The sequence below is a fragment of the Budorcas taxicolor genome, chromosome 1 (genome assembly GCF_023091745.1).
Source record: "Budorcas taxicolor isolate Tak-1 chromosome 1, Takin1.1, whole genome shotgun sequence".
NCBI classification, from domain to species: Eukaryota; Metazoa; Chordata; class Mammalia; order Artiodactyla; family Bovidae; genus Budorcas; species Budorcas taxicolor.
The window spans coordinates 130,740,195-130,752,958 of record NC_068910.1 but is presented as its reverse complement, the minus strand read 5'-3'; the positions used below and the strand labels follow the sequence as shown (position 1 = coordinate 130,752,958).

At 35.7% G+C, this 12,764-nt stretch overlaps 1 protein-coding gene across 1 annotated transcript in view; it reads left to right on the top strand.

Annotated features, from left to right (window-relative positions):
• Nucleotides 1-12,764, top strand: part of GOLGB1 (golgin B1) — a 76,981-nt gene that overhangs the window by 18,061 nt on the left and 46,156 nt on the right. Inside the window, exons 7-10 of the mRNA XM_052636731.1 lie at nt 1,710-1,832; nt 2,949-3,062; nt 4,693-5,095; nt 6,143-6,258. Coding sequence (XP_052492691.1) covers nt 1,710-1,832; nt 2,949-3,062; nt 4,693-5,095; nt 6,143-6,258 — 756 coding nt within the window. The remainder of the gene's footprint in view (nt 1-1,709; nt 1,833-2,948; nt 3,063-4,692; nt 5,096-6,142; nt 6,259-12,764) is intronic.

Genomic DNA, 12,764 nt, shown 5'->3' with positions numbered 1-12,764 from the left:
ATCCTCAACTCTTTCTATTTTTCTGAATTTCCCATTTGACCACTCACTCTTATATTTTTCCTTTAATAATGCTCAAATGACTCAAGAAACATTTTTTTCCCCTCAAGTGCCTTTGCACATTAAGTGCCTTATCCATTGGGTGTTTGATGTTTATTGAGAACTCGTAGTATTAGTGGTGCTCTCTGTCTATGGATGACCTACTACTGTGTATAAATTTAATATTGGATATTCTAAGATCTTAAGTTTTGTGTATTAGCTTTTATCATGTCCTTTTTTTGTATACATTATACGATGTCGGATGGGGAAATACAGAATATTTTTACTGAGTGACTTACTGCATGGAAAGCCAAGGTGTATGGGTATACACACACACACACACACACACACACACACACACACACATAAATGTATTAACTGATCCATCATAATATAAGCCATTCAGAATGTTCAGAGCAAGCAGCAATACAAAGTATTTTGTGAGATGAAAGAAGTTACTGTGAGTATGACAACCAAGGAGTCTTACATGGAAGACTCAAGATTTAGGTAAAACAATGATGGATAGATAATATAGTTTCAACAGGGTGGGGAAAGGATATTCCAGTTGTGGGGAATGGTGTGAGCAAAGTCTCAGGAAAAAGAATATGGACATTTATAGGAAAGGATGTGTAGATATGTTTGGCTAATGAAGGACTCCGGTGCCTATACATTTGAAACACAGGATTTCAAATTTATAGTAATATCAAAATCCAGATAATGGCAGAAACCAACAAAATTCTGTAAAGCAATTATCCTTCAAATAAAAAATAAATAAAAGATACAGTAGAGGGAAAAAAAAAACCAAATCATTAAGATTTTTTTTCTTCCTGCCTTAGAAGGAGAGCCAAGTTTGGTTCAAAGTGTCATAAATCGAACAGTCAACAGTGATTGAAGGACCAGTGCAGAATGGGCAAGTGAAGAGCTGGTTGGCATGCTCAGCCACAGATCTTAAGGAAGTAAATAAGCATGTGCACACACAGACAGACACACACACAATCTAAGAACAAAACGAAAACACTGATACTGAGCAACTCACAACCAGTCAGTTTATTTCCATTTCATTCAGTCACAAATGAGGGTGATCTAAAATCCTGCAAGTAATGACAGCTGAAAATAGCTGTCTGGAGAGGCAGTGTGGAAATATACCAAGTTCTTTGGTAGAAGCAATTCTCTGAAAATAAGACCTGAAAGAAAAATTTGTATTTCCAGTTGTAGAGAATCTTGAGTAGAAGATAACATTATTTTGAGGTTTTATAGGGCATGAGAATTTCATTGAAAGTTTTTGACCACAAGTATGATTATTCAATGAATTGTTTAGGGCTTAACAGGAATCTAACTTTGTATGTTTAATATTCTAACCTCCTTAGATCTTTTAAAAATGTACCTCTTGTATATTTAAACATTGTTTTAACCATGCAAATAAAGTTTTTATTCAAAATTTATATTTAAGCTGACTTCTGAATTTAATGGCAGGCTTTCTCTCACATTTTGACGTTACCATCAGGCCTAGCTCTCTTCCGAAAATCTCATCCTTTGACATTCAAAATTTAATCTGAAATATCTATTGTCTTATCAGTTCTCAGTGTCTGTGTTTGGAGAATAGTCTGTGAGTTTTGTTTGTGTGATAATTCTGGGAGTGTAACTTGTATAGTTTCTCTGGTGTGTGTCTTCAGTTGAGTTCCATGCAGCAGGTGGTCCGAGAGAAAGATGCCCGTTTTGAGACACAGGTTCGTCTTCATGAAGATGAGCTTCTTCAGTTAGTAACCCAGGCAGATGTGGAAACAGAGATGCAACAGGTGTGTTGCTAAAACCTAGTAGAATGTTGTTTTGGTTAACATTTAATTAAGTTAATCACAGCCACTTTTCCATCCTTGCCCACTGCTCTTCACTTGGTGTGGGTTTGCTCATTAACTGCCTTCTTTTTGGTGGTCTTCTCTTCTGTTGCATATTAATTATTTATTTTCCTTTACCTTTTCCCTTACCCCTCTAATCAGATTGTCAATACTCAAAAGCTGAGTTTAATTGGCAAATGTGTGTGGTAGTCAGAAATGGGTTTCTCTTCCGTTTGCTCATTGTAGCTACCTTTGTACATTAGAAACCTGATCCAAAGCTTCAAATCAATGAAGTCAGTTTTAAACTTTAGAAAATTTAAAGAAAAAAAAAAAAAGAGTGATTTTGAAACCTTAAAGCCTTTTATTAAATCATTCTTTTTAAAAAAAAAAAATCATTGAGTAATTTTTGAAAATTGGCTTCATTGTTTTTAAGTTTGTCACCTACTAACTCAAAAGTATTTGTTTCTGTTTAATGTGTAAGGCAGTGTAGTACTCAGAGGCACTCCAGTGGTATTTTTTATGGTCGATCCACTTAATTGATTTTGAGTGACAACTTCTTCCATGTTCTAGACAATCCTTCAGAGTACATCACTAAATAAAGTTTCAGAATACAGCACTTTTTAAAGTTGATTATTAATATATACATGTATTATTGACTTATTCATTCAACAACTGTTTATCAAGTGCATGTCCCATGCATGAAACTAGAAGAGAAATGGTTCTTGCCTGTAGAGAACGTTCTCTTAGGTGAGTAGGATATATGTGTACCTACATTATTTAGATACAGGATCTTGACTATATAATTTTAAAAGTGGATACGTGTAATAAATATCTAATTATTAAAAAGGCTCCCTAATTTAGGGACTTGCTTGTGTCAGTTTGGTTGTTGTTGATGCTCTGGAGAAGACATTTTGGAGATTCTTTGTTGCTGCTGGTTGAGGAGAATGGCAATGTCTGACTCTTAACCTGTCATCCCTAACATCCAAAAATCTTAGGATACAAGTCTCCCTGACATTTTGAAAGTAATCAGGTAATGATGCTCATGTGTTAGCACATTGTATCTGAATGTTTCCTTCTCAGAAATTAAGGACGCTGCAGAGGAAACTTGAGGAGCATGAAGAAGCCTTGTTGGGCCGCACTCAGGTTGTGGACCTACTGCAGCAGGAGCTGACCACTGCTGAACAGAGAAACCAGGTACTGCCTTGTGATCTCTGTTGCCTGCCTCAGGAGCATTCATTTCCAATTTAGTTTGCCAGGGAGCAGGCATAAAATCCTATTAGAAGCCTTCAGAGTATTGATGTCATTTATTCATTCTATCAACAAATTCCCTATGCTTAAGTGGTGGTGATACTCAGTTCAGTTCAGTCGCTCAGTCGTGTCCAACTCTTTGCGACCCCATGAATCACAGCACACCAGGCCTCCCTGTCCATCACCAACTCCCGGAGTTCACTCAGACTCACGTCCATCAAGTTGGTGATGCCATCCAGCCATCTCATCCTCTGTTGTCCCCTTCTCCTCCTGCCCCCAATCCCTCCCAGCATCAGTCTTTTCCAGTGAGTCAACTCTTCTCATGAGGTGGCCAAAGTAGTGGAGTTTCAGCTTTAGCATCATTCCTTCCAAAGAACACCCAGGGCTGATCTCCTTTAGAATGGACTGGTTGGATCTCCTTGCAGTCCAAGGGACTCTCAGGAGTCTTCTCCAACACCACAGTTCGAAAGCATAAATTCTTTGGCGCTCAGCCTTCTTCACAGTCCAACTCTCACATCCATACATGACCACTGGAAAAACCATAGCCTTGACTAGATGGACCTTCGTTGGCAAAGTAATGTCTGCTTTTGAATATGCTATCTAGGTTGGTCATAACTTTCCTTCCGAGGAGTAAGCGTCTTTTAATTTCATGGCTGCAGTCACCATCTGCAGTGATTTTGGAGCCCCCAAAAATAAAGTTTGACACTGTTTCCACTGTGGTGATACTATGATGAGCAAAATGTATACAGTTCTTTCCCTCATGAAACTTATATTTCAAATCTTGTTGCCCTTTTCCTTTGTGATTTTAGGTCTAGGATCCTAGTTTCTTAAGAATGTGTTACTTTCCTCTGAAAGTCCATATTCTGTGCTTGTTCATCTGGGTCCTGCATGCTGCTGGAGAAAGTAATCTCCTTTCTTCTTTTCAGCTCACCTTGAGAATGACTGTCTTTCTTGCACAGAAACATGTTCTCATATCTCCAGTCCTAACAAACCCTGACCCTGAGTCCCCTCTTGGCTGTCATCACACAGTCAGGTTCAAATCCCAGTTGTGCTACTTACTAGATAGGTACTGTAGAAATATTTACATATGTTTGACTTTATGGTAAATTTCCCTTCTTTTAATACCTTGTAAGTATCTCTTTTGGCCTCTAATGTTTTGTATTATACTGATCTGTTTAAGTGTGATGCTCCCACTAAACGCTGAGTTCCTTGAGGGCAGGGACTGGATCCATTTATTCATTCATTTATTCAGTATTTATTGAGTACCAGGTACTCAATATAAATAGTATGCCATATATTATGCTAGATGCTGGAGAACAATGAGGATAAAACAGGCACAGTCCATTCACTTATTGAACTAATTTTGTATTGGGAGACATGTAAGTGAAAAAATAATGACACTGTATATATACACACTATTGTCAAAAGTATCAAGAAGCAAAAAGAGGACCTTTGTGCAATTGGAAGTTTGATCCTGAGTGTCTAGGCCCAGGCTTCACCTAGAAAGGGCTCTTCACTATGCTTATTGAAATGCAAGAATGAATTTATGGTTCATGAGGCTTTTTTTTTTTCTTAGATTCTGTCTCAGCAATTACAACAGATGGAAGCTGAGCTGAGCACTTTAAGGAACACTATAGAAACAGAAAGACAGGAGTCCAAGGTTTTGATAGAAAAGATGGAACTAGAAGTGGCAGAGAGAAAACTATCTTTCCATAACCTGCAAGAAGAAATGCATCATCTTCTGGAACAGCTTGAACAAGCAGGCCAAGCCCAGGCTGAACTGCAGTCCCGGCACAGTGCTTTGGAACAGAAGCACAATGCAGAAATGGAAGAGAAGACCTCTCACATTTTGAGCCTTCAAAAATCTGAGCAAGAGCTGCACTCTGCCTGTGATGCCCTCAAGGATCAAAATTCAAAACTTCTCCAAGATAAAAATGAACAGGCAGCTCATTCAGCCCAGGTCATTCAGCAGCTGGAAGGTCAGTATCTGAGTGCTTTTGAAGCCCACTTGTGTAGCACCTCAGTAGCTCCTCCTTTAAAATTTCAGATATCTCTTAATGACATCATTTGCCTGTTAAACCAAGGAATCTATAGAAGGATTAAGAAAGATGTCTCTTCTGAACCCTTTGTTGCATTTCTCCCATCTCTAACTGAAGTTATAATCTGACTTAATATTATAATTATCATTATAGTACTAAAAACTATTGATAGTGATGTGCAAATTTTAAAGTATGCTATGTGAAGCATGACTGTGGTCTAAGGGGTTCATTAACTGAAATGAGTAGGATTTGGATTAATTTATGAAAAACTCAAGCCAAATCTAGTTGCAAAGGTAGGGAGACTAAATTATATAGAGTCAGCCTTACTTCTAAAGATGGATCTGAATGCTCTTCTTATAGGTGAACATTCCTTTTTAAATAAAATTTTTATTCTTTTAGGAGATTTAAGGAAAACTTATTTTAAAAATATGTTATTATTAAAGTATTAATAATACATGACTCTGATTTAATTTAATTCTAATAGATTGGCATACAGGAAAGATTTTAGAAAGCATTAAATTGAAGATCTGTGTTGAAGAAAGCTGAACATTAACCAAAAAGCTTTGCAGGGCATTATATGGGGACAGTGTGTTACCTGAGCATGGTGTTCTCTTAACTGAACCATGCTGATGTTCAAAACTGTGTGATAGAATCTCAGTAGGATTTTTAATGCTTATGTGGAGACTGAAGAAAATAAAAAACATGTAGGACATTTTCAAGGGGGAAAGGAAAAATGACTTTTAAAAAATATACCTAGGCCTGTTTTATTTTGCCTATGAAAGAGGCTTACTGAGCTGTCCTCTGGTCCCTGAGAGTAAAGTTTATAAAAATGTTGTCACATAAAATATGCTGGTATTGTATTTTAATTAAGAAAATTGAACCAGAATAAACAACATAGCATATGGTCTGCCCCTGGAAGATAATAACTCATTAAGTTTGGGATGTAAGCCAAAGATCATTTCAGTCTACTTATTTTCTTTTCCGTAGATCAACTCCAGCAAAAATCTGAAGAAATTAACCAATTTCTAAATAAGCCACCATTGCTAAAACATGAAACAGCATCTCAGACTTGTTTGCCAGATGTTTCTCATGAGGGCACACAGGTAATTACATGTGTACTTCTTATGAATAAGATCTGTTTGTCTTTGCTGTATGTGTACTTGGGTGTTCTAATAGAATTTAGAAATTCCAGAAAGCAGTATAAGCCTTCTGTCTTTTCTGCCTGATAAAATCCTTTTTTTTTTTTTTTTTTTGAGGCAGTTCCATTTGAAAGGAATCCTGAAAAGTGTCCCAAGAATGAATAATGAGGAAAAAATAGATAGTGAACACCATGACCTCAGAAGATTTTCTAATTTTAAAGTCTTAATATGTTGTTTTAGAGATAAGTCATTAATTTTAATCTTATAATCAGTTTTCCCAGTCAGGAGTACAATTTTGCTTTTGGTTGGCTGAGATTTGATCAGGTTTTCAGTATACAATGTAGTCCAACCAAACTTAAGTCTATTGTAAAAATCATAATGCTCACATTAATCAGCTAATGTTAAAAAGTTTAATTGCCTGATAATTGGCCAGTATATTCTCTCTGCCTTCTATAAAAATCCCTGGGAAGCTATGTTTTAATTGCCAGAAGCTGCTTATTAAACTTGAATATCAGAACAAGAAAAGTTAGTTTGATGACTTAGGTTAGCTAGTGTCAAGCTGGGATCACTAGATTAATTCATCTCCATTATAAGATTATACCCTTACAAACTGACAGATACATTGGTCAGCGGAGTACCACAGTCCCTGGGTAGTACTTTACACTGACAAAAATGTTTGTTTCCTGGTTTTTGCCATCTAGGCTTTCCAGTCTCTTCTGTTCTCCCATTCTCACTCAACTCTTTGCTCTTATGTTTTGTGAAGACATTTTTCAGCAACTCTAAAAAATTCAAAGAATTTTATAGTGAACACTTGCATACCTACCACATAGATTTTATCAATATTTACTATATTTGCATTATCATTTATCTATCCATTTATTCATCTACCAATTCCATCTGAATTTTTTATGTTTCAGAGTAAGTTGTAGATATCAGTATATTTTTCTCTAAATATTTCAGCACGCATACCATTGAGTAGATTTTAATATTTATGTATAGTTCTTTTTCTTTGAAGCACGATTTACAAAACGCAAAATGTACAAGTATTAAATGTGCCATTCATTGAGTTTTATCAAATGCATTACTCAACTCCCTATCAAGACATATCACCTTACATAGTACCCTTTTGCAGTCAACCCCATTACTCTCCTCCAGACGAACCAGTGTTCTATTTTTTCACCTTAGATTAATTTTCCATGTTTTATAGCCTACTAATGTAATCACATCTGTATTCTTTTGTATAATGCTTCTTTCACTCAGCATATTTTGAGATTATTTATGTTACTGCATATATCATAATTGATTCTTTGCGGAGAAGTATTTCATTTTATGAACGTAGCATTTTCTTTTTGCATGATTGTGCTATTATTTCCTTTTGATAGATACTTGGGTTTTTTATGCTTTGGCTGTTATGAATTAAGCTGCTGTGGACATGCTTGTACAAGTATTTGTGTGGACATATGTTTTCACTCATCTTCGTCAAGTGCTAGTTGAGGAAGCTCTAGGCCATAGAGTAAGAATGCATTTAGCTCTATAGGGAAATACTGGATCTTTTGCCAAAGTGATTATAATATTTATGTGTGTGCTCAGTTGTGTCCGACTCTGCGATCCCATGGACTGTAGCCTGCTCAGCTAGGCTCTTCTGTCCATGGGATTTTTCCCAGCAAGAATGCTGGTGTAGTTTGGTGGTTCTTCTTCCAGGGGATCTTCCCAACCTAGGAATCGAACCCATGTCTCCTGCATTGGCAGGTGAATTCTTTACCACTGAGCACCTTCTTGCCTAATATAAATGAGAGTTCCAGTGGCTCTACGTGTTCTCTAAGATTTTGTATTGTCAATTTAAAAATTTTAGTCATTCTAATGGGTATGTATTGGTAGGTTGTTGGAATTTCAATTTGCTTTTCCCTGATGACAAATGACGTTGAACATGTTTTTCTGAAATTCTTGGACATTTGTATTTCTTGTTTTGGTGAAGTATCTTTTCAAGTTACTTCCTCATTTTGAAAGTTGAGATTTTTTTACCTATTTGTCAAATTGTAGTAATTCTTTATGCACCCTAAATGCCAATTTATTATCAGGCATATTTGGTGAATATTTTCTCCCATGCTGTGGCTTGCTTTTTACTTGTTTTCTTCATGATGTCCCTTAATTAACAGTCATTTGCAATTTTGATAAAGTCTATTATTTATCTTTTTTTTTTTCTGGTTATAATTTTCTATGTCCTGTCTGTGAAATCTCTGCTTAACTGTAAGTTATGAACATACTCTCTTATAGTTTCTTCCACAAGCCATATAGTTCTAGCTTTCAGAGTTAAGTCTCTGAACCTCAATAAAGTTTGGTATGTGGTGTAAGATAAAGAATCGAGGTGTTTTTTTTTTTTTCCCTCTATGGATATCCAGTTGTTTCAGTACCATTTCTTAGAAATACTTTCCTTTCTTCATTAGATTGCTTTGGTAACTTTGTTGAAAGCAAATTTATGAGCTTTCTGTTCTATTGTTCTGTCATTTCTTCTGCCTGTATCACATTGTTTTCATTACTGTAATTTTGAATCAAGTAGTATAAATCCTCTGACTTTGTTCTTCTTTTTAAGATTGCTTTGATTATTCCAGGTTCTTTACATTTCCACAGAAATTGTACAGTCAACTTTCTCAAATTCTATTTGGAAAAAAAAAAAAACTGGATGGGATTTTGAATTAGCATTGTGTCGAATCTATAGATCAGTTTAGGGAGAATTGACATCTTAATACTACTGAACTTTTCAATCTAGGAGTATAGTATCTCTCTTCACTTACTAAGATCTTTATTTTTTTAATTTAAATTTTATTTTTAATTGTAGAATAATTACAATATTGTGATTGTTTTTGCCATACATCAACATTAATCAGCCATAGGTATACATATGTTCCCTCCCTTTTATAGCCCTCTCCCACCTCTCTGCCCTTCCCACCCCTCTAGGTTTTCACAGAACACTGGCTTTGGGTTCCCTGCATCATATAGCAGACTCCCACTGGCTGCTTTACATATGGTGATGTGTATGTTTCAATGCTATTCTCTCAAATCATGTCACCCTCTCCTTCCTCCACTGTGTCCAAAAGTCTGTTCTAGATGTGTGTGTCTCCTTTGCTGCCCTGCAAGTAGGCTTATCAGTACTGTCCTTCTAGATTCTGTATATTTGCATTAATATACAATATTTGTCTTTTTCTTTGACTTTCTGCACTCTTTATAATAGGCTCTAGGTTCATCCACCCCATTAGAACTGATTCAAACGTGTTCCTTTTTATAGCAGACTAATATTCCATTGTGTATATGTACCACAACTTCCTTATCCATTCATCTGTCTGTGGACATCTAGGTTGCTTTCATGTCCTAGCTATAAATAGTACTGCTATGAACATAGGGGTATGTGTCTTTTTTAGTTATGGTTTCCTCAGAATATAGTCTCAGTCATGGGATTGCTGGGTCATCTGCAATGGCATCCCACTCCAGTACTCTTGCCTGGAAAATCCCATGGACAGAGGAGCCTGGTAGGCTGCAGTCCATGGGGTCGCGAAGAGTCAGACATGACTGAGCAGCTTCCCTTTCACTTTTCACTTTCATGCATTGGAGAAGGAAATGGCAACCCACTCCAGTGTTCTTGGCCTGGAGAATCCCAGGGACGGGGGAGCCTGGTGGGCTGCCATCTGTGGGGTCGCACAGAGTCAGACACGACTGACGCGACTTAGCAGCAGCAGCAGCTGGTAGTTTTATTCCTAGTTTTTTAAGGAATCTCCATACTGTTCTCCATAGTGGCTGTATCAATTTGCATTCCCACCAACAATGTAAGTGGGTTGCCTTCTCTCTGCACCCTCTCCAGCATATATTGTTTGTAGACTTTGATGATTGCCATTCTGACCACTGTGAGATGATACCTCATTATAGTTTTGATTTGCATTTCTCTAATAATGTATGCTATTGAGCATCTTTAATGTCTCTCAGCACTGGTTTGGAGGAGTTATGCATGTTTTAGAATTTATTCTGAAATAGTTCATATTTTTTAATGCTTTTGTAGATGGAATTTATTCTCTTTTCATTTCCAATTGTTTGTTGTTTGTATGTAAGTATGCAATGGAATTTTGCATATGTGAACTTGATATATATTGTATTAGCTCTGGACTCTTTGTAGATTCCTTAGGATTTCCTGCATAAACAGTCATGTCATCTGCAAATTAAGACAAGTTTACTCCTTTTTAATCTTTATGCCTTTATTTCTTTTTCATTCAAAGGCTAGGACATTCACAACATTGTTTAATAAAAGTGGTAATATTGGGCCTTCGGCATTTTTCTTGATCTTAGGGGAAAGTATCCCATATCTTAACATCAGCTGTGGTGCTAGCCTTAAGTCTTACATGAATGTTCTTAATCAGATTGATGTTGTTCCCCTCAATTCCTAGTTTGGTAAGAATTGGTATTAGATTTTGCCAAATGCCTTATCTGCACTTATTGAAATGACCACATGGGTTTTCTTTATTCTGTTAATGTGGTATAGTACTTTAATTTTTGAACATTAAACCAACCTTGTATTGTTAGGATAAACCTGACTTGGTCATAAAATATTACACTTTTTATTTATTAGTGAATTTGATTTAATACTTTTCTATTTGTATTTATAAAGGGTTTTAGTCATGAAGGTTTTCCTCTGTTTTGTAGTGCTTTGTCAGATTTTGGTATTAGAGTTAATATGGCATCAGAAACACAAGTTGGCAAGTATTCCGTTCTATTTTCTGGGAGTTTTTGTAAAATTGGTATTATTTCTCAAGAGTTTGAAAGAATTCACCATTGAAACCATCTGGGTCTGGAGTTGACAATTTCTTCTGCAGATATGAGACTAATAAGATTTTCTTTTTCATCCCGTACCAGTTGGATTTTTGTTTTGTTTTGTCCATTTCATTGAAGATGTCAAATTTTTGTTATCATGTTGGTTGCAATATTCTCTTTTTATCTTTTTAATGCTTGTATACCCTCTGTAGTGATACCCACCTCTACCCCAATCCCTATTACTGTTTTTTTAGATTAAGATATAATTAACATATAACATTGTAGAAGTTTAAGGTATCCAACTTGTTGATTTGATACATGTATATCTTTCAACAGAGTTACCACCATAGCATTAGTGAATACCTCCACCATGATCAGTTCTTTTCTGTGGTGAGAACATTTAAGATCTAGTCTCTTAGCAACTTTGAAATGTATAATACATTATTGTTAATTATAATCAGAATGCTGGGCATTAGATCTTCAAAACTTGTTCATCTTCTAACTGCAAATTTCTACTGTTTGATTTGTGCTTCATTTTCTTGATCAGACTAAACTAGAAATTGACTTTAAAAAAATATTTTAAAAGAACCAACTTTTAACTTTGTTAATTTTCTTTGTTACTGGTCTGTTTTCACTTTTATTGTTTTTTGATCCTTGGTATTTCTTTCTGTTTACTTGGTTTTACTTTTCTTTTTCTACCTTCTTAAGGTATAACTTTATATCAAACACTTCAGATCTTTTGTCATTTAAACATTTAAAGGATACAGTTCCCTTTTAAGCACATGGTTTGATAATGTTGTGTTTTTATCATTCAGTTTTTGAAGCATTTTTGAATTCTCCTTGTGATTTCATCTTTGATCATGGATTATTTAGAAATGTGTTGTTTAATTATCCACATATTTAGTTTTATTTTTAGATACCTTATTGTTATTATTACTGCTTTCTAATTTAATTTCATTATGACCAGATAACATGTTCTATATTATTTCAGTTCTTTGAAATTTGTAGAGACTTGTTTTATGACACAGCATATGGTCTGTCTTGGTGAATATAGCTTGTGTGTGTTTGTATGTGTTCCAAGTCACTTCAGTTGTGTCTGACTCTTTGCAATCCCATGGACTGAAGCCTGCCAGGCTCCTCTGTTCATGGGCTTTTCCAGGCAAGAACACTGGAGTGGGTTGCCATTCCCTCCTGGGGATCTTCTCAACCTAAAGATTGATGCTGAGTCTCCTGCATTGCAGGCAGATTCTTTACCATCGGAGGTACCAGGGAAGCTATACAATATAATATTGTATAAACATCACTTAAATCATAGTATTATTTAGGTTATCTTTGTTTTGACTGATTTTTGTCTAGTTGTTAAAACTAGACCAATTTTTTTAACATTTGACTAAATTTAATATCTGTTCTGAATAAGTTCTTAACAAGTTAAACATAGACAAATGTATCTCAATGTAATAAAGGCCCTATATGACAAGTCCAGAGCTAACAATCAGGTTCAATGGTGAAAGGCTGAAAGATTTTCCTCTTAGATCAGGAACAAGACAGAGGTGCCTACTCTTAGCACTACTCTTCAACATAGTAATTCAACATAGTAATGGAAGTCCTTGGAATATCTGGAATGGCCAAGGATTCCAGAGAAAGAACAAAGAAGGAGGCATCAAATTCTGGATTTC